The 20609-nt window shown below is 38.9% G+C and overlaps 1 protein-coding gene across 1 annotated transcript in view; it reads left to right on the top strand.

Annotated features, from left to right (window-relative positions):
• Positions 1-20609, top strand: part of cntnap2a (contactin associated protein 2a) — a 269264-nt gene that overhangs the window by 219542 nt on the left and 29113 nt on the right. Inside the window, 5 exon segments of the mRNA XM_026363812.1 lie at positions 1713-1768; positions 1770-1870; positions 4414-4541; positions 13582-13752; positions 19714-19932. Coding sequence (XP_026219597.1) covers positions 1713-1768; positions 1770-1870; positions 4414-4541; positions 13582-13752; positions 19714-19932 — 675 coding nt within the window.

Here is a 20609-nt window from a genome sequence, read left to right as displayed (position 1 = left end):
AAAACTCTATATACATACAGAATATATAATTACAGTATGTATGGGAAACACTGAATTACTGCTACAGTCTAGGTCATTAATATGAAACACTCTACACCGAAAAATAATGGTTTGAAAAGGCCACAAAAAATAGTGGTGAATGCTTTCTTATTTGCTGATGGGCTGATGCCAGTCCACACGGCAAAAATGGCTGATACCAGTTTATGGGCTATTAATCAGTTTATTACTTCGTACTGTGCTTTTGTTCTAAAGTTTCTTTTGTTTGCTCTAGGAAGGGGATTATAAGTTTGGAGGAACATTTTCCCTTTTCTCTAATGAAATGTTTACTTCCCTACATAGTTATACCAGAGCTGGAACAAACATAACACATCCACTTGCCATTCACTTCAAGGACGAAGACATGACACTGACTAATTGTGTTGCGGGCAAGACAGATGAAGTTTCAGTAAGGGCTTAGCTAGGTTGGCTGTTGTTGGGGGACCTCACTGAATTAACTGTGAAGGTCTTAAACTCCAACTTGGTTCTCACTACTTGTGTAGACACACACACACACACACACACTGTTAAAGGATTGTAAAGTCTCTGGAGGAGACAATGTTAATCCTATTGACAGCGGTTTGTCTGAACAGTGGCCTGAAGAGAGATGAGGCTAATTCTCTTTATGAGGACACTAAACCCACAGGTCACCAAGGCCAAACATGCGCACACACACACACATACACACACAGACAAAATACATTTTATATATATATATATATATATATATATATATACGGACACACATCTGCAGCTCCTGCCTGGAGTTTAGCCTCAGAGTTCATCCAAGAAAATCAAAAGTATAATATTACAGTATATCACAACTCTCAGTGCAATTATGCTGCATCAAAAGTCTGCTTCAACTCCCTCCTGTAAAAAATGTGGCTCTGGAGATTTTATTGTCGCTGATGGAATTTGACAAAGCGATATTGACAATGCAGCTTATTTTCTTGAAATAAAGAGGGAAATGTAATATTGTTTCAGTCTCTCTTGCTGTTATTGTGATATATTGCCAGCCACCAAAATATTTACACCTATCTGTCGGCCTAGTTACTGTCTCAGAATGCGTTATGTAGGGCAAGGAAAACAATATTACATTTCTTATTAAAAAGCAATGATGCTTCACCTTTTACCCACTCATTAAAATACACTCAAACACACAAACAGAGCCCGCATGCACACAAAGACATGTTTGTGTGTCAAACAGATGAGCTCAGAAGTGCTTACATTTACCCAAACTTTTATACACAATTCACACATAACAATACCAAAGATAAGTGTAAATCCAGGCCTGAGAATGTTTAATAGCTCTCTAAAATCACAGGTGTGATCTGTGACTAAGTGTGCCTGCCAGTCTCAAAGGCATCAACCATCCAGCTGTGTAAAACATGTGCAAATGAATTATATTCACCATGCAGCTGCCAGTTGTCAATATAAATCACATTAATGCAAGAAAAACCTCAAGGAGTTAATGATTTAACCATTAATCACCTATAATGGGGAGAAGTTTGGGCAGTTTAGAAAGACAACATTACAAAAGTTAGTGTTTTGTCTCTGTATTACTCTGTTGTAAGGGAAAAAGTGAACACTGTAACTCTTAGCCAAACACCTTTGGGGATTCTTCTTCAGAGGAGCTTACATGTTTTTATTTGTGTCTGTCTGTGTTTGATGCCCAGATGGGACTCCCTACACGTGGTGGGTAGGCCGGGGCAGTGAGAAGCACTTCTACTGGGGGGGGCTCAGGACCCGGAATCCAGAAATGTGCTTGTGGCATTGACAGGAATTGCACTGATCCCAAGTACGACTGCAACTGTGATGCCGACCACTCGCAATGGTAAGTCTGACTCACAAAAAAGTCCCTTGTAATGTATGGATTATTTTCCTCCCAATTTCAGTTTTGTATTGATTGTGATCGAAGTCGGCAGCAACAGCTGGCTGTAAAACATTTTCAGTCTCACCGACTGCAGTGGAGCACAGCAGGTTAAACAGGAAAACTCAGAGAGCTGAGTCAGCACATCCATGTGTGTACATCAGTGCTGTATCTTTGACTCAGTGCAAGTATCCACATTTATCATCTTACTTTAGTTTTACTATTTTACTCGATCACTAATGCTAAGCACGTGTGCTTTATCAGAGGTTTCTTTGGGGTACTACTGTCTAATAAAGAACATGATCATCACAGGTAAAGCATCATGGTCTCGTCATTGCAGTTCTGTTCACTAAACTAATGCTTTTCTACTTGTAGCTTAGCGACAGTAACTATTCATGTCAGGGGGTTGGAAGAGTGAGGTCTTTTTTAGGACTTCCCAAACTCAAAAACGAAAGGCGGATGGGTTAATCTGTGTCTTTATCTCTTCTAATGCAAACTGTTACTATTAACATACATGGTTCAATAAATGTATTTCTAAAATGGTCTGAGAATAAAATGAATTGTAAAAGTAGACATTCTCTGTAAGCTATTTTAAAGCTATTTTAATTATGGTTGACATTTATATAAAAAAACACAGATAAAACATCTCTGCATCCTGAATAATCTCTACAAACAAAATACAGTATACTTTCCTGAGAGATACATCAACTCAATTGAAAAGTGAAACGTGTCATACCCCTCGAAATTTAGTTGGAACAATTACACTGTGCTGAAACTCGAGTTGTCACTACTCCAGTGTTAATGTTTGCTAATGCATTAATCCGTCAGCTCGGACTCTGCCGTAGCTGCACAGTCTGATGAGGTGTCTAACTTCAAAGACTGAAGTGACTTAATGATGAATATCACCATCAATGATGCATTTATTTAGGAGGGATATTTTCCTCCAAAACTAACAGTTTGTGTTTCTAAACACTTCTGGCCCGCTGATGGATATTCTCATTAAACCAGTTGCATTGTTGTCTGTGCACGTGTGAATGCTGTATGTTTGTCTGTAATTACTGCATGTTAGCAAGAAGGAGAAATTTCATTTGCTTTCATGCCACCCTCATCTCAAACTGATGAGATTACACGTTCGTCTCATACTGTCTTGTTCTCCCCATTAATATTGTAGGCATTAATGTCTCAACCTTTGGTTGACTAAGTTTTTGAAATATTACCCATATCACTCTATTTCCACTCATTGCCCATATTTTTGCAGCACATAGAAACACACACATGAACCACTGGGCCCATGGATCCATGTTCACAGCCACAAAATTCTGACTTCAAACTCATTACCAGCTAAAGCCTATGATATTTAATGTTTGTACTGTTTTCCGTTATGGTATAGTTAGTGAACTAGTTCAAGTGATAGGAGGAGGAAAAAATGTACTCTTACTTTCATTACTTTTAGATTGTATTGATAACATGCCATTTCATTAACTGACTGCTTTTGATTCATTTGCTGATTGATTGTTGTTATCCTTAGACAGATTTAATTAGTCTACTAGTTCCTTCCAAGTATCTCTTTACTGTATTTGTTTGTATTACACCACACTGCATTGATTATCCTGTACATTTCAACCCCTAAGCACTGTATTATAATATTTGCAGCACTGTTTTTAATGTTTGTTTTAATATTTTTACTGGAGAAAAAAGGGAAACTTTTTATTCCATTTATTTAACATTTTACGAGCACTTATCTGTAAAAGTCACAGATGTCAACAAGAACCCCTTGATCTCTGCCAAGATGAACGTTACAGAACTTAATGTTTTAAGGAAGACTGTTGCGAGGGCTCTTCATCATGGTGAGCTTCAAGGTCATTGTCCAAGAAAAACTACATTGTTCACACAGCAGCACATCAAAGCCAGACTGAAGTTCGACTATTTGTCTGGGCTTTGGTCTAATGAGACCAAGCTTGAGCTGTTTGGGCACATGGGTGCTGCTTTTGTTTTGTAAAGCAAGGGAGAAGCCTTCAAGGTTAAGGTTAATGCCTGAAAACCACGCCGTTTGGAGGAAAGGACTAGAATCCCATGACATGTGCCAACCTACCTAACTACCATAAGAAGTCACTGACTATCTCTCTCTCAAAGGGCTAATAATTAGCTCCTTGTCCTTCATTTTAGTTTTTACTTCTTTAATTTAGCTCATTTGTATAGTTTTAGTAGTAGTGGTATATAATTGTGTTGTTATAAGTGTGTTTCTTGTCTCACATTATTTTTCTGACTCCCATATGAGAAAATCACTTCCAACTTCAGCTTCTTCATTTCAGAATCCCTACAACACCTCAAAGGCAAAATAAAAAGCAATGTTGATATACTTTAGAGAAGTTAACTCATATAATCACAAATGTGCAAAATACAAACAGCAAAAGATGCACAAACTGCAGTGGTGAAGAAACTAAAAAGCATTTAACCTTTATTACCTCTTACCTCTGTCTACATGTTTCTTTGAATCCATCTTGCAGGAGAGAGGATTCGGGTCTCCTGGTTTATAAGGAACACCTGCCAGTCAGCCAGGTTGCTGTGGGTGACACCAACAGACCGGGCTCTTTGGCCAAACTGACTGTTGGGCCGCTCCGTTGTCAAGGGGACAGTAAGTGTTATGTCATGCATACAGTATTTACTGTACTATGAGCTTGTCAATGCAAATATAAGCAGCCATGTGTACCAAACTTTAGTAGTGGGCAACTTGGCAAACGCAACCAAATTGAGTGCAACCGAGTCCAGAATGAGGAGTTACTTATTGCTAGGGCACTACACATAAATATGCAAATAGCACAATTTAGACATTTAGGAACTGTTATTGACATAAATTTGTAAAAACCGCTGCACTGATCTGGCTCATATAATATCACTGGAGCCCTGCAGTGTGGAACAGGCAGCATGGTTCTTCAAGAGGATGTCATGGTGTGCTCTAATCCAAAAGAAGTTAAAAGGTCAGTAATGAAGCAAAACCACTTTATGCTTTAGAGTCACCACTTTGTATTTAAATTATAAATAGAGAGCAAATGAGTTGTTGCTTTTAACAAAAGTCAACAGGCTGTGCAGTGTGTGCATAGATAAACATTGCATTACCTATTAAAAGAAATATTTCTGTATGATATCTATTGTCATTGAGTTGCTAATATGTTGTTAAATCAGATGAGGTACTGCAGGATCAATGAAGCACAAAGGTAAAAATAAATAAGATCACATTTTCTTATATCTTTTGTCCAAAAAGGTCATTTGTGACCCTCAGGAGTGGCGTCTCCTGTGCAGGGTAGAAGTCAATTAAAGCAGAATAAGCCTTTCTTAATGCCTATGATGAATGAACATTACCCAGAAGAAAACGGGTAAATATTTCACTATTTGATGTCTTCAGGTATTATATGTAATAGAGGGGAACAGAAAAAATTGTTTAAGGTATTAGGCGCCTTGGAACGATAGCAGGATGCATTTGTACATTTGAATTACTGAATTTACCATTGTAAGTGGCAGATGTTTGGTGTGCAATTCACTGTGACTGTAAATGGAGGAGAGCATAGAAAACCCATCATATAACGTCAATGGATTAAAACATTCTCTGTTCAAGCAAGGCTATTTGCCAAATGATAAGTGATAAGGAGATTATCTCTCTTTATAAATATAGCTGTTCCAATTGCTGCACATTTCAATGTGGAGTCAGTCAGTCATGGACGTTCAGCTGTTTTCTGACGCATTCTGTAAAAGCCTTCAAAGTAGGGTTTTAACTACTATAACAAATAATTAAAAATATTATTAATTTTATTAGATTTATCAATTTATCAGGTAAAATAATAGAAAAACGATATCAGATAAAAAGAACATAAAGTGAATATGAAAAATGTATTTAGCATGCTATTGTGAAAATCTGATCACAGTTTCTTAACCGATGGTTTTACTTTAGATATTCAAATAAAAAAACGAATAAAAATAATTTAAAAAAAGAGAAATTTTAATTAAATAGTTATCACATTGTAAACCATTTAAAGACAACCATATGTTTTAGTGTGATTTACTGTATTCTATATATAGATTTTGACTAGTTTTACAGTGATAGAAATCTTGAATATGAATATTTCTCAAATTTTAAAATTAGCATAGAGTGGTAGCATAAAATGCATTTTTTGTCTGTCAGTCCTGCAACATATATGGTGTTTCTGTCTGGTCAGTACTGATTAATTGCTTCACTTTCTTGATGCATCTGCTATACTTTTATGCTTTATGAAACATTTCATACAAACTCAAAAAAGTTACATTTAAAATCATTGTTATTTTTATCCTACAGTAATTATCTAAAACCATGCAAAAGGTATATTCAGTAACTGCAGGGCCGTATTATAAGGTAACACACAGGCAGTATGTGGTGTTCGTCAAATCACCCTCAATTACTTTTTTTCTGCATGATCCTCCACACCAGAGGTGTCTTTGTGTCAGCAAGTTAACTTGAAGGTAACACGGGCTGACAACTGACATTGACACGTCAGAGTATGACAGTGTCCTACTTAAGCATGCACCCCAGCGCTCTAGAAAAGCAGGAACGACACATCCCAAATACGTTACTGTACCTTGACTTCTTCTATGTAGTGTGTGCTGTTGGCCTCGATTCACCCTCGTCAGAGCATGTGTTGTACTAAAACCTTTTGTGGTTTTACAAGTACAATCTGTTTGGAGGCATGCTGAAGGCCACGGGAGCCAAAAAGCTACTTTGTGTGCTTAATATGCCTCAGGCCAACTTTTTTTCTCCTTTACTCTGTTTGTGGCCTGAAAAAGCAACCGACTAAAACTACAGTAAAAGGCAACAATTTCTGTAGTACAGAAAAATCGACCCCATCTGATTCTGACTTCCTTAAGTATTATCCGTCGAGAGAACAGAACAGCGTGAATATCTCAATTACATGTTTTTGTCTTTTGAGATTCCCTCTGCCTATTCCATCCCTTCTTTATTTATTAATTTTTTTTTTTATCTCCTAAGACATAATAGATCAAAACATCATACAGAAAAGCAATGTTGGTATCTGCAGTGTGATGTAACAAAGAATCAGAGAGGTTTTGTGGAAAGTAATATCCTGTGGAGCAAAAAAAAGTAAACATGAATTTAATCTTTAGTGCCAGGCGGCTTGATGGTTACAATGCTAATTCTTCATATATTATGTTTTGACTGCTCAGTTTTATGCGAAAAGGAATAATAAAGTGGAATTATGCAATCTGAGTTAACTGTGAGTGGAGACACTGTGTGTGCTCTCTGCATGTTACAATGTTGGACTAAAACTACAAAGCAATATAGGCAAGAATACCATAGATGTGGGTTATACTTTCATCTTGGATGCTCTGAATTTTTCATTCTCATTTTTATCTGTCTGTCTGTCCATTCATCTGTTAGACAGGAAGTGGCCTGGTTCTGTCGGGGCTGCAGAACATGACAGAAAACTTGCCCTTTCTCCTCTCTGGTGTGACACTCATTACGGTCCCCTCATCAACAATCTGGTTCTATTCTAACTAACGTCCCTTCATCACAGAGCTGCCAACATACAAACAAACCATAATCTAATGACCCATGACATCACATCTGTTTGTGTGTGTGGGTCTATCATGTAGCAGTATGGCAGACACAATTACTAAGGATGGATCCTCCTGTCACTAGGAAGGAGCCAAATTCTCTTTGCCTTACTTTGTTATCGATTGTGTGTGACTGAGTGTGTGTGAGAGAAAAAGAGTGATCAAATGAACAAACTATCTTTAAAATGAAGATAACTTTAAGGTGTGTTTGTCATAGTGGTGACCAAGGCACTGGAATGTGGAGCATACATTATACATTAGCCCATTAAGGCTTATTAAACGTATATTAAAAATTTTACACGTGAATAGTTGTCCCATGTATGATTGATGCTTCTCATACTTTGTATGGAGCTCTGTCTCAGCAAGAGAAATGATGATTGGCTGCATATAATGGGTTTTCATAGGCAAATGACTAATGTCTTAGGCAGCAATGGAAAGTTTTAGTAAGAAAGTACTGTGTCTGTGTGTATGTGCACGTGTGTGTGTGTGTCTGTCTGTGTGTGTGTGCGTGCATGCATGCACGTGCTTCTCCCTCTTTTTCTATGGTGGCTACAAGAGCATGTACAAGTGTAACTGTCTGTGTCTGTATGTACGTGCTCGAGCATTAATGAAGCCCATTTCCATGGCTAGTTTAAAGGCAGCCTATACAGTCACAGACAGACAGAGAGGAATTAGGCCCATTTATTGATGTTAAAAGGGTTTGGACACTTTAATTGAAGGGAATGAAAATAAATGACATCAAATGAAGCATAGCAGCATATATTGTAGTAATATAAAGTTACGCACCTGTTATGGGGTAAGCTTGGCCTCATGACTGACCACAGACGAAAGCTTACAATGGTCACTTGTGTCAATTCAGAACTGATTGTTTTGTTTATATCATTTGTGGCACAGTTACATGCAGATGAGAAGAAATACAGGACACAGAGGAAGAAATGTCTCTGTTATGTGCCACACTCTTACACTTTGTAGAACTGTGTATAGGTGTAGATTCAAGTGCTGTGTTTTGATGATAACTGTAATATCTGATGATGTCTGAGCCATGTCCTTAGGGGCACTTTCTAAGTAAGACGCATCACCTTCCAAGATAGGTGCAGCTGTCTCTCTTGTTAGATGAGGATATTATTAGTTGTTTGATAAAAAATGCCTCTCAGCACCTTCACACCAGTATGCAGCAGAATAACTAGCAAGTGGAAAAGTTAAATTAGATGGCATAGTGGGTTTGCTCCAACAAACTTAGTAGTAAGCGTTCTAGCAGGTCTGAAGTCGTAAATATCACTGATCTGTGCGTGTGTTTGCCTGTGTGTGTGCCGGAAAATGTCCGTGCTAATGACCTGAGACAGTGCAGTTAGTCATCCTTACCATCTGCTAGTGCTGGCACATAACCCATCTGGTCAAGCATAGACAGATGAATCATCTAGTTGGCTTCCAGAGCCAAACTTCACATCTTGTCATCCTCTAGAGTTCACTGCGATTGATTTTTTTAAAACGTGTGTGAAGTAATCCAGAGGTCAAGAGCCGCTTTTGCCGTTTTATTTAAACACCATGTTTCAAGAGCTGCTGGATCCAAGTGCTGTTCACAACATGTAATAAATGTCTATAAACAAGGAGATGCATCACCCAGTCACAGGACTGAGGATTTGTTATATTATAATCACCATGATCACTGCAGCCACCCATCTGCCATATAAAAGCAATGAAGCTTAATGTTGGCAAAATGTGAGTTGTTATGAAGTGTATGCCTTTAATCAGCACATGGGTCATGGGTACTCAATGGCTTTTGTGGTATTACATGCTGCCAAGTGAAGATGACCAACTGAGCTGGTTCATTCACTCAGATTGTAGTGGTTCTTAAAGTTAGATGCACTTGGTTATAGGAGGGTGTACTGTCCTCTCACTGGCAACATTATTATCTTCTCTATTACAATGTAATGCAACCCAACTCAGCAACTGTGTTCTACTTTTTCAATGTTATCATTTCTGTTTTTGTTTAAACTGTGTCGATATACATGTAAAATATGTTTATTATTGAGGTCATAGTGGGTGGTGGACACATGCTTGTTATTGTTTAACATTACATCAATTATCAAGTTTTGTTGTTTTTCTTTTCCAGGAGTTAGTTTGCTAGAAGTCGATATGCAATTGGATGCCATTTAGCAGGCGATCGCGTCACACACATGTGCACACTCACATGCTACAGTATAAGCCGGAGCACAGCAAGAAGTAAAAAGAAAGTTGGAAAAGATACAGTATGTTTTGACGTCCATATTCATGTAAAACTGTTTAGTTCTTAGATTTTCAACTGATACCGTATCTCTGACTCTTGATTTCCCAATGCATATCATTTAATTTTGACACTCTTACTGGGATAGGAGACATTAGAGGCCCCTGCCAAGTAGCATAAGATTCTTGAGACCATAAAACAATTTGGTCTAAATTCTGAGGGAAAAAAATCCATTTCCCATTATCCTGTGTCTCCAGGAAATGTAGCTCAGCAACAGAGGCCACTTTAGACACTAAAAGACACTCTCACTTTAGCTCATAGTGTCCAAGCAGGACACTATACAAATGCATTAAGAAGAAGAAATGACAACAGCATGAGAATATCTGCACTGGTCACCTTGAGAACCAATTAGAGAGAGTAAATGGCTCGTCAAGAAAAACACTTCAGACTGCATTTGAACACCAACTGTCTTAGAAGCACCCATTTCTAGCCATTGTCATGCTTACTAAAAGGCTTCTTCATATGAATGTATAAGAATAAATGCCTGATGGTGCACAGGTCATTAAATTTGCTTTTTATATAATGCTTCCCCCTGTTCTGATATTACATATACACCGATCTGCTGCAAGATTAAAACTAAGTGGTGGTTTTAATGTTGTGGTGGACAGGGCTGCTGGCCATGATCGACAGGTGTCAGAACACGCAGTGCATCACAGTTTGCTGTGTGTGGGGCGGCATAGTTGCCACCACAACATTAAAACCACCAGGTAGTTTTAAGGTTTTGGCTGATCGGTGTATACTTTTGTTTTCCAAAGACAAAACCATAACATAACAATGGTTACAGTTGCAGGCCAACAAGCAGAGCAATGTTTTACCTGTTCATGGCACCTCACAGATAACTGTTAATACAATCTGCTACACAGCCCAGTAGTAATTTGCTGAAGGACGATGTTGTTTCAATGCTAGGCTAAACTAAAGCTACAAAAAAGATGTATGGATGCATTTCAGAATCTGACATTTAGCTTGAAAACCAATATACGTTTAGTCTCAAAGCCACAGGTGCTGTTGCATTGTAACATGTATTTCCAGTTTATAAACCTGAAAATCATATACACTTGTATTAATGGAGCCCCAGAATAAAGACACAAACATTAAATTAAATAAAACTGACCACTTGTGCTCTAGCAAAGTTATATTATTGTTAACAGTCCAAGGTTTGTCATGTCTAATCTAGTCAGGAAAGACACATATGTGCTGCAACATTTTTGTCACACATTTCTTTGATAAACATTTCAATATGGGAGTGATAAATCTCCCATAGACCCCAGCCAACCAGTTGCATCTGTGAATCTGGCACAAGGGCAATCAGCGGTTTATGAATTGGCTTGCATGTTGACTCCTCCAACTCTGTTTTCTCTCCAATACCCAGTTTCTATCATCCCCCTCATTTGTTTGTTCTCCCTAGCTTTTCACACCATGGATCCTCTCTGAGCCCTTTCTCTATAACCTCCCACATCTTTCTTTTCTTCATGTTCTATCTCCCTCCTTCTGAAACGTGACATGCCTCCCAGCTATATTTCTATAGTCTTGTGTGTGTCTTGCTAGTGTGTCTTTGTCTACCTTCTTTTCACACTCCTGCTTGAATCTCTTCAAGTTTTACTCAATGCATAGAAAACATATCACACCACAAAGGGCCTGTATTTGGGATTGTATTACATTACGTGTACTCTGATGGTTGGTTGATCAATTATGATCGTTGATACGTTTTATAAACAGAAAAGAAGATTCTTGAGCCTCATTCCCCACAGGGGAATGAAAAACATTCTTATCTCAAACAGACACACAAAGACAGCATCACCAGGTAATCTTAGGGACCCGGCCCAAGAGGGATCATTTAAAAGAGAGATCTCATCCAAGGGGGACCCAAGAAAAGCTACACTGGACCCAAATAGAACCAAACAGAAAATACCATCAATTAATGAATACATTATATTAATTTACCTAAAATTAGTGTGTGTGCGCATCCTTGGCCTCTATCTGCCCTTAACCCTAGTGACAGGGTTTGAGAAAATGAGGAGAGGGGATGAGCTCAGCCCTGTCACTGGTGAATGCTAATTTAGTGCTTCACACACACAAAAATGCATACACACTGATATATACCTACACTTATAGACACACAAACAAAAATACTATACCAGTACACGTACTACTACTGTACCTTGAACATGTTTGCATGCATAAATTGGTATGAGCTCACACACTTCAGGAATCACACTTCATATGTACTGGAACTGAAATTGTGATTAATTGATTGATTCATTGACAGAAAGCAGCAACTATTGCCATTCCTTCGTCACATTCTTGGTCAAAGGTGAAAGGTCAACGTGACTCTAACCTCATATCCAACCCCTTTTTGTGAACATGATATGACAGGGGCACAAACATCCATGGACTCATGCATGAACCTTTTAGAGTATGAGTCTATGAGATATGAACTGCAACTTAACTTGTTGGTGCAGACACACAGTAACAGATTACATTACATTTCATTACATTACACATCTAGAAAGTGACACACCTTTTACTGTATCCAGCATTTCAATTTTGAAGTTTTGCTGCTTTTCCATTTCTGTTATAACAACTAAATGATGTCTCCAAATATTTTTTGGATTTTGAACTATTAGCAGAGATAGATGAGAGAGGGAGATGCGTTATTGTCTGACTGCATCTTGTAAATGTGTATGTAAATGTAAATGATTACAAACTAACTGAAAGATTCATTGATAGTTGCATTAGTCATTAACTGTAGCCCTAACACATGCTTCCTGTACACAATCATACGTTTCTCCCCTCTGCTCCCCTGGTCCTGTTTTCCAGGGGTATGCTACAGAGTTTGAGGTCAATCCTCAGAGACATCAGAGAGATTTCACACAGATGATACCACATTAGCTTTCACTCTCCTACTCTTCCTCCTGTCCTCCATATGCCCCACAGTTGCTCATCCTCTCCTGTCTTCTGCCCTCTGCATGACTTTCTGCTCCTTTTTCCAATACTTCTTCAATATTCTATTCTCTCACCCATGCATGGCCTCTACGCGCTTCTGCTGCCATCTCTTCTCAGCTGTCCTCTACTCGCTTCGCTCTCTTTTTTTCTTCTCTTCCTCCTCCCTTCCCCCTCTACCGTCCATCTTCCTTGACTGATAGGCACAAGACAGAGCCATGGTGAGTGAGAGTAGACAGCAGAGAAGTAACTTCATCAACCATAGTCTGATAATTCATCAGCAGCTGTTTAGCGTACTGCTACTTTGTCTTCATTAGGTTTCGCGTCAATCCAAAGTCATTAGAAAAGTTATCAAAAACCCTGTTACATTCTCTCCGTGTGCTCCTGCCCCGTTCACATGTCTTTATTTGCAAGGAAAAGCTGATCTTACTCTGCTATTTTTACATGACCAACTTTCTATTGAATGTCATTCAAGCTGCAGGAAATTTAAAGGTTGCGTTAAAACCTCTGCATAGAAATAGAGTTTTAGGTGATAAAATAATTTCTACTGAGGGGATATTAAATGAGCCACATTAAACAATGGATGTGAGATAACGGTATTTTATCCCGAATAGATTGATGGCTCTTTGGAATGAAATGAAAATGATGCATAGCATTTGAAATGAAACAGCTTCTACGATGAATTCATTCTGCTGCTTATCAGATCTGAATGGTGTGTATATATGTGTGTGTGTGTGTGTGTGTACACGTTCTTTTTCTTTTGGCACAATGCCAATAGAGCTTACAAAAGGGGCTGGATGTGGGATGGGCTGGTTTCTGGTTTTTAGTTGTAATTCTGTTTGTTTTTCCACAGATAACTACTGGAATGCTGCATCATTCACCACCCCATCCTCCTACCTGCACTTTGCCACCTTCCAGGGTGAGACCAGTGCTGACATCTCCTTCTATTTCAAGACCAGCGCACCCTACGGCGTCTTTCTGGAAAACCTGGGCAACACTGACTTCATTCGCTTGGAGCTCAAATGTAAGATGCATTTGAGTGATTCTGTGTGTGCATGAGAGTCATATCTCTTTGTGTTTCTCTTTAACATTCTGACTCTTTATCTAGCCTGGTGTGAAGTTTATCCAGCAGTCAGTCTGATAATGCTGTGTGCAACCTGCAACACACACACAATCTCAGAGATACACAGGAGGCTCTAGACACGCAGCAACAACAGCCATTTGCCTTCCTGATTATGGTATACTATTTTGTGAGATTGCAAGAGAGAGCAATCATTTATTTAAGGTAATTGGTGTGTGCAATAATTATGTCCATTATGAATCTCTGTTTAATCAAATCACACATTTTCAGGGATGACAAAACACAAGCTCATACCACACACACACACATACACGTTTTCTAAAAAACATTTTTGCAAATAGGAACATTTAAATTCCTGAGAAATTTGCCACTGCATCCTTTTCCACCACAACTCACAAATACACCCACACACACCAACGCACACAGAGGGTTTGCTGTCAGTAAAATGGACTGCTTTGAGTGTTCAATGTGGTCATACACACACTTTTCACCATTAGTATAATGCAAAAGTTTCCATAATTGGCTCAAATGATGGAAAAAACACAGCTAAACGCATGAACACTAAATTAAACTTGAACATTTACACATTTGTATTTGACATTTACAATCTGTAGCAACTTGTAACAACATAAAAATGAAAAAGTTCAGTCTTGTAGGTGGTTTGCTCTGTACTAAGCAGTCTAATCTGCAAGAGGCAGATCCTACAAAAATACATTTTTCTTAGCTTCATGTATTTTTTCAGCTGAATCCATCAGTTGCCTAAACCCAACCTTCAATGACTGTATATACTGTATGTGCTTTCACCATACAATGTCAATAATGGGAAATCAGCAGCCCAACTTAGCCTCTCAGTGATGGATCTTCTTCGATCAAGAATGTTAAAATCTCAGGCATCATTGTGACTGCCAGACTACGATGTGAAGAGGGTTCCTAGGAAAGCAGGCTGTGATAAATCACTCTAAGTGCCCATTAGACAGAGAACTTTTAAACAGCAGGGTATGACTTTTTGTAATTGTTTTCGAAGAGAGTAAAGCCTTTCGCTCGCTGGTTTTGCACTACTGAGGGCCTCATGTTTTTTCACTCCGTGCGCCTTTTGTTTTTTGAAACCCCTGCTGAAAAAAAACTGCAGAACAGCAGAACAGAAAAGTTCCCAAAATCATTCTTATTCCCCATTTGCCCAGTCAGATTAATTGAGACCACCACAAACAATCGTTGAGCCTCTTGGCAGTGGTGATGGACTTGTAATTCTTGTAGCTGATGGTCATTTTGGACATGTTGATCCATCCATCCATCTGACTCATCCTAAAATAAGTGACCATCATCCAGGCAAAGTTCCTGCACCGCTGGTGGCACCTCAACATGATCTCTCCTCCGTCTGCGGCTCCTACACAGATTTCTGCGTCCAGCATATTTAAAAACAGCCTCACACCCTTAATCAGAGGCAGAGCAAGTTCCCTCTGCTCGTCCTTTTTTAGGCAGATGTTTAGATAAATTCTGAACATTTATATAATAAATATATGTTTAAATAGCAGTTAAGCTAAAGACAGTAATACTGTGGTTGCCTTGTAAAAATAAAAAAGTCACAGCAAGCTGCTCTGATACGCTTTGTGTTTTGCAACCTGCTAAAAGTGCTCTGTCTGACTGGGACCTTATTGTGTTTCACTGGGAGCCGTGTTACACATTTGGTATTAAAGACACTTGCTAATTATGTCCTGCTGGTGTTTCTGTCCATTTTGCATCAAAATACCAGTGAGTGAATAGACACAAAGTCAACATGTGTAGTTTTGAGCTGAACGTCTTTCTAAAGTCTATACTGAATAACATTTTGTCTGCTGGTTTACGGGTTTATTCTTTGCCAGTTCCTTCTTTCAGCTAAATTAGGTTTTGCAAAAAACCAAATAAACACCAACATCTGCACACATTTAACAATGTGCTGACTCTATACTGTACATGCAAGTACAGTGAGGAGTTTGCCAAAGGGCTTGGAGTTTGTCTTCCAAGCACACAGAGAGATACAATAAGTCGCTAGTCTTTCATGGCTGCACAGCAGGCCAGAGGAGATAGGGAGTGTGTGTCTTTGTGTGGCGTGTGTCTCCCGAAGCTTTCAAAATGCCCCCACATCGATTTCCTCTCTCCTCTCCTTTGCTATCATCTTGCATTTTGCCCTACAGCACACGCTCACAAAGCGACTGGCATGCACACACACACTCATGCGCACAGCATAAGCACACACATAATCTCTGTCCTCTCGCTGGTGCAAAACTGTATCTCCTGCAATCCAGTCAGGGCATGAAATGACTAGCATTAAGCCTGAATTGCATAGCTGTGCTATTGCAGGAGTTAAACGCACATAAACACACGCGCAGTGTTACACAAATGCAACCTTCTGCAAAATACACATTACATGTGACCTCAGCAGAGTTAAAGTCATCAGGTGGACACTATTGCTGTTTGAATCTTAATGGAAAGAATTAGACATAGACACATTTGAGAGGCAGCATTAAGGGCATATTCAGAGCCGTGTGAGGAGGACTGCTAACAGGATTGAGGATAGACAGATAGGACCACAGTGGCCCAGTGGTAAATATATATACAGTATATATATACATGTGTGTGTGTGTCATGTGTTGAGTCTTTAAGAGGCAGCAGTTTCAGTGATAGTCCTGCCTAAAGGTTATAAATATTTGTGGTCTCCATATCCACCTAAGAAATGTACTTTTCTAATGGAGACCTTGGCTTTTTAAACTGTATTATTATATTTATGTGACGATCAGACAGACCCTAAGTTTAGGAAGTTCTGAAGCTATGCAGTCTCTCTCCTTTTAAAGATGTCTTATGTCTCTCTGACTTGTGAAAGCAATATCAACATCTCCACCAAAGCTAAAAGCATCCAATCATAACTAAGAGTAGTTGTGTTTTTTTATTTAATCTTTGTTTGTTTTTTTAACTGTCTGAGGACAATTTTTATTCAGAAGTTTCATTTGAAGAGCTTTTTTTGTCAACGAGATGCTCGGTTTTTGAGCTGCTGCTATAGATCTCATTTGAACATCAGCAGCAGCAGGTTTGCCACTGCACTTGGACTGTGGCTCCCTCTTAATTTACTGCCATTCAGATGAACAGCCACTAAATGGAACATCACATTAGACAAACACGTACACATTTGCATACCCACACAAGCAAAGACATACTAAATCCCTTTCACTGTTTATCATTATTTTGTTGTGCTGTGCTGATGCATAATTTGGTATTTGGCTCTTTCAACCTCCATATTAAAAGATTAATAGAAAAACAACTGGGGTTTTTTCCAGGCCAACATGAAAGTATTTACATACACAGACACACATTTATACTTTTGACATCCATAATGACTATGCAATTAGATAAGACGAGCTCTGTGTCTGAAGACACTTTAGTTTTCATTCCTGTCTGTGGACAGAGTGTAAAGTTAGCTATAGGACATCCACCTTGTTTTGCAGTGCCACTTAAAGAACACATATATTTACGCACACACTCACTTGATATGCAGCATTGCAATAGCTTTGTTTCTACTGAGGTTTTATGATATATGCTTGGTGTTGTATACGCATTTAAAATATCTGATGTCACTTCTCCCTGCTCTGTGCATAGAGACATTATTAATTGAGTGTACTACTACCTGTCATATACTACTATTTACCATACTTTGTGTATTTCTGTGTGTGCCTAGAAGCAGTTGAATACAAGCTTTTTCAGATTTGTTATACAGGTTAATACACTCGTCACATGAAGACAGACTTTTGCTACAATGATTCCTGGTGCTTTTGCATCCCGTCTAAGGCATAAATGATGATGTGTACAAGAAAGGAATCTAGGAAGAAAGTAAACAAGGGGCGGATGATGGTTTTAAGTAACACTGATAAGAGACGGGTAAGTGAATACAGGAAAACAAGCCGTAAATGAACAAAAGAACTAACAATGAGAAAGTATGATCAAATGAATGCACACAAATGGGAGGATAGACTCAAGGGATGGTGGGGGTGGATAAAAGGAGCAGAGAAATGAACAAGCAAAACAAGTAACAAAATAAAGTCAGAGAGAAAGAAATGGGTTACAGCGAGGAACTGAGTGTACAATACCATATGCAAGGCAGCAAAGTAGAGTGAATAAAGGTAATCAGATGACCAAGCAATATAAAAAGGAGAAAATGACCAGACTTATTGATTCGGCAAAGATAAGTGGATTTCCACATTGACAACTACATAAAATGATCCCTTCTAATATCTCAGTCTAATGAAGCTGTAATGAAGCAGTAACATATTCAGCTATGAAGAGGTTGTTTATTTTCTCTATGACTGGAACACTATGGTGCCAGTAAGCAGCATATGGCACCACCCAGAAAATATAGGTTTTAGACAGCAATCTTAGAGTAGAACCAAACACTAAGAGGAGTCAAATTAGGTTTTAATACGACAAATCTTCTTTTCAAAAGCAACAGAGACTTCTCGTTGTTTCTTCATTCCCTTCATGCAGTACAGTATGTCAAGACTGAAAGATTTAATTGCCATTTTGCAGCAGCAAGCATTCACTATCCATCTCCCATTCAAGCACAACTGCATGAGCCAAACTGTGAGTTTTTTTTACTTTTGCTAGTTTGCTAACACTTAGCACTGCAAATGTATTTAATGTGCTGATGGACAAACAGTGCGGTGGCAGTTGTTGTGATCTGTGGGGCCTTGTGTTGCTAAGGTATGAATAACTAGAACATAATAAATGTTGTGTGTCTCTAACATGGTCCCTGGAGGGGAGCTTTTTTAGAGCAGCTTTGAATATGTATTCAGAAACACTGATTCAGAAACTCATATTGAATTTGTCAACTCAAGTAAACAACATGGTGCAGTTAGAAATGATAAAAGACCTGCCACTCAGCAGTAGGATATATTCAAATCAAGATGTTTATTATCTGGTATAGATTGTTAGTAGCGTCTCATAACACAGAGCACACATTTCTGGCCTTGTGAAGATTATTAGGCTGACTGTGTCTTACCTTACTACAAAGATTTGGATTGCATACAGTTGGAGATGAGATCACACACACACACACACACAGATTGATCACTGTTCCCTACAGAGAGGTTAAAAGGCATCAGAGAGTGACCTCACAAGTGCAGTGGCAAAACATCTGGAATGGACAGGTGGTGGCTCAAACACACACACACACACACACACACACACACACACACACACACACAGACAGTATTTCAGAAATATTGAAGAACATTTTACCTGTCGTGGTTATGAAAAGTAGAACAGTGCCCCCTGTTGGGCAAATATTAGTCTTCTGAACTGCAGAGGAGTAATAAGCTTACTTCATGGTGTTACAGCACTGTTACTACTTCATAACACTTCCCACACAAAAAAAAAAAAAACACGCACACACAACTTGACTCATTTTAAGATAATGAAACTTAATCATGCACAAAAACAAGGTCACCCTGCAAATTCTTTCTGGTGTTAACACGCCATTTTTAACTTTCTCTTCTGTCACACACTGGTGCTTCTCTCTCCAACAAAGCCATGGAAACCTCTGAAAGTTCAACAGCAGCAAAAATACATGCAAATACACTGTAGTGATACAGCTTCACTTCACGTGAAACCAAAAGTTCCTGGCATTTATCGACTGCGTCTCAGATTAGTTCTGTCCAAAGTTGAGAGCGGACGTGTTTTGCAAAGCTGAAATCTATACAAGCCAAATGAGTGGCCTTGAAACAAATGAGCCATTAGATTAGAAATTGAACGCATATACCTGCAGAGTGCATTGGCAGGGCAGGGGCTTATGGGATTAAAGAAAGTTGTGATGTTTGTTTGGCATGATTTACTAAACGATGTTTCTAAGTAATATTTATTCCCTTTACACTCTTTCTGCAGCTCCTCATGTGGTCTCCTTTTCTTTCGATGTTGGAAATGGGCCTGTGGAGTTAACAGTGCACTCAGCCACACCCCTCAACGATGACCAGTGGCATCGTGTGATGGCCGAGCGCAACGTGAAAGAGGCTGTCCTTCAGTTGGATCAGACCTATCGGGCATCTCAGCTTGCTCCTGCACAGGGGCACACACGGCTAGAGCTGTTCAGCCAGCTCTACGTGGGTGAGCTACGCACACATACACCCACACACACCCACTTGTTCCACACAATTAACAGTAACAATGACTTTTTTATCTGCTTTTATCTACAAACTCTTATGTGTGAACATGTAATAATTAAATACAAACCAACCGTACAATCATTACTGGATTTAACTATTAATATAATACAAACATCCACTGTGAGGACTGTTTCATGACTTAAACTCACTGTGTTCTCTCTTAAGAGGCTTCAGTCCAGCTTAGCCACAGTCAATGCTAATAAAGTTTATGTTAATCCAACACACACGTGCAATCATTTCTCAATTCGGGATGTGCACGCATCCTCAGAAACTCATCCGTGTAAGCAATCAGAGCTTTAATAACGTTTAAACTGATCCTCTGTGCTATCTGGGAGGGCATGAGACTAAAATAAACTTAATTCACTTACAGAGGTCATTTCTTTGATACTTTAATACACTGAGTCAGCGTTTCTATTACTTTGGATTAAGAAACTATTAAAGCACAAAGAGGATATCAACTCCCTGACTTTCTCACTGTCTCACATACACGTTCTGTACCAGCCTGGTATCACATTAGTTATTCCTACTTGTTGTTAAAGACGTCTAATTAGCTCCTTCTAACTTTATCTACCTCTCTACACAACTCTCCTCAGCCTCTCAAGCTCATCTGGAGTTCAA

Source organism: Anabas testudineus, chromosome 2 (genome assembly GCF_900324465.2).
Source record: "Anabas testudineus chromosome 2, fAnaTes1.2, whole genome shotgun sequence".
NCBI lineage: Eukaryota > Metazoa > Chordata > Actinopteri > Anabantiformes > Anabantidae > Anabas > Anabas testudineus.
Note: the sequence above shows the minus strand (reverse complement) of the source record. Positions and strands in the feature narration are given on the sequence as shown.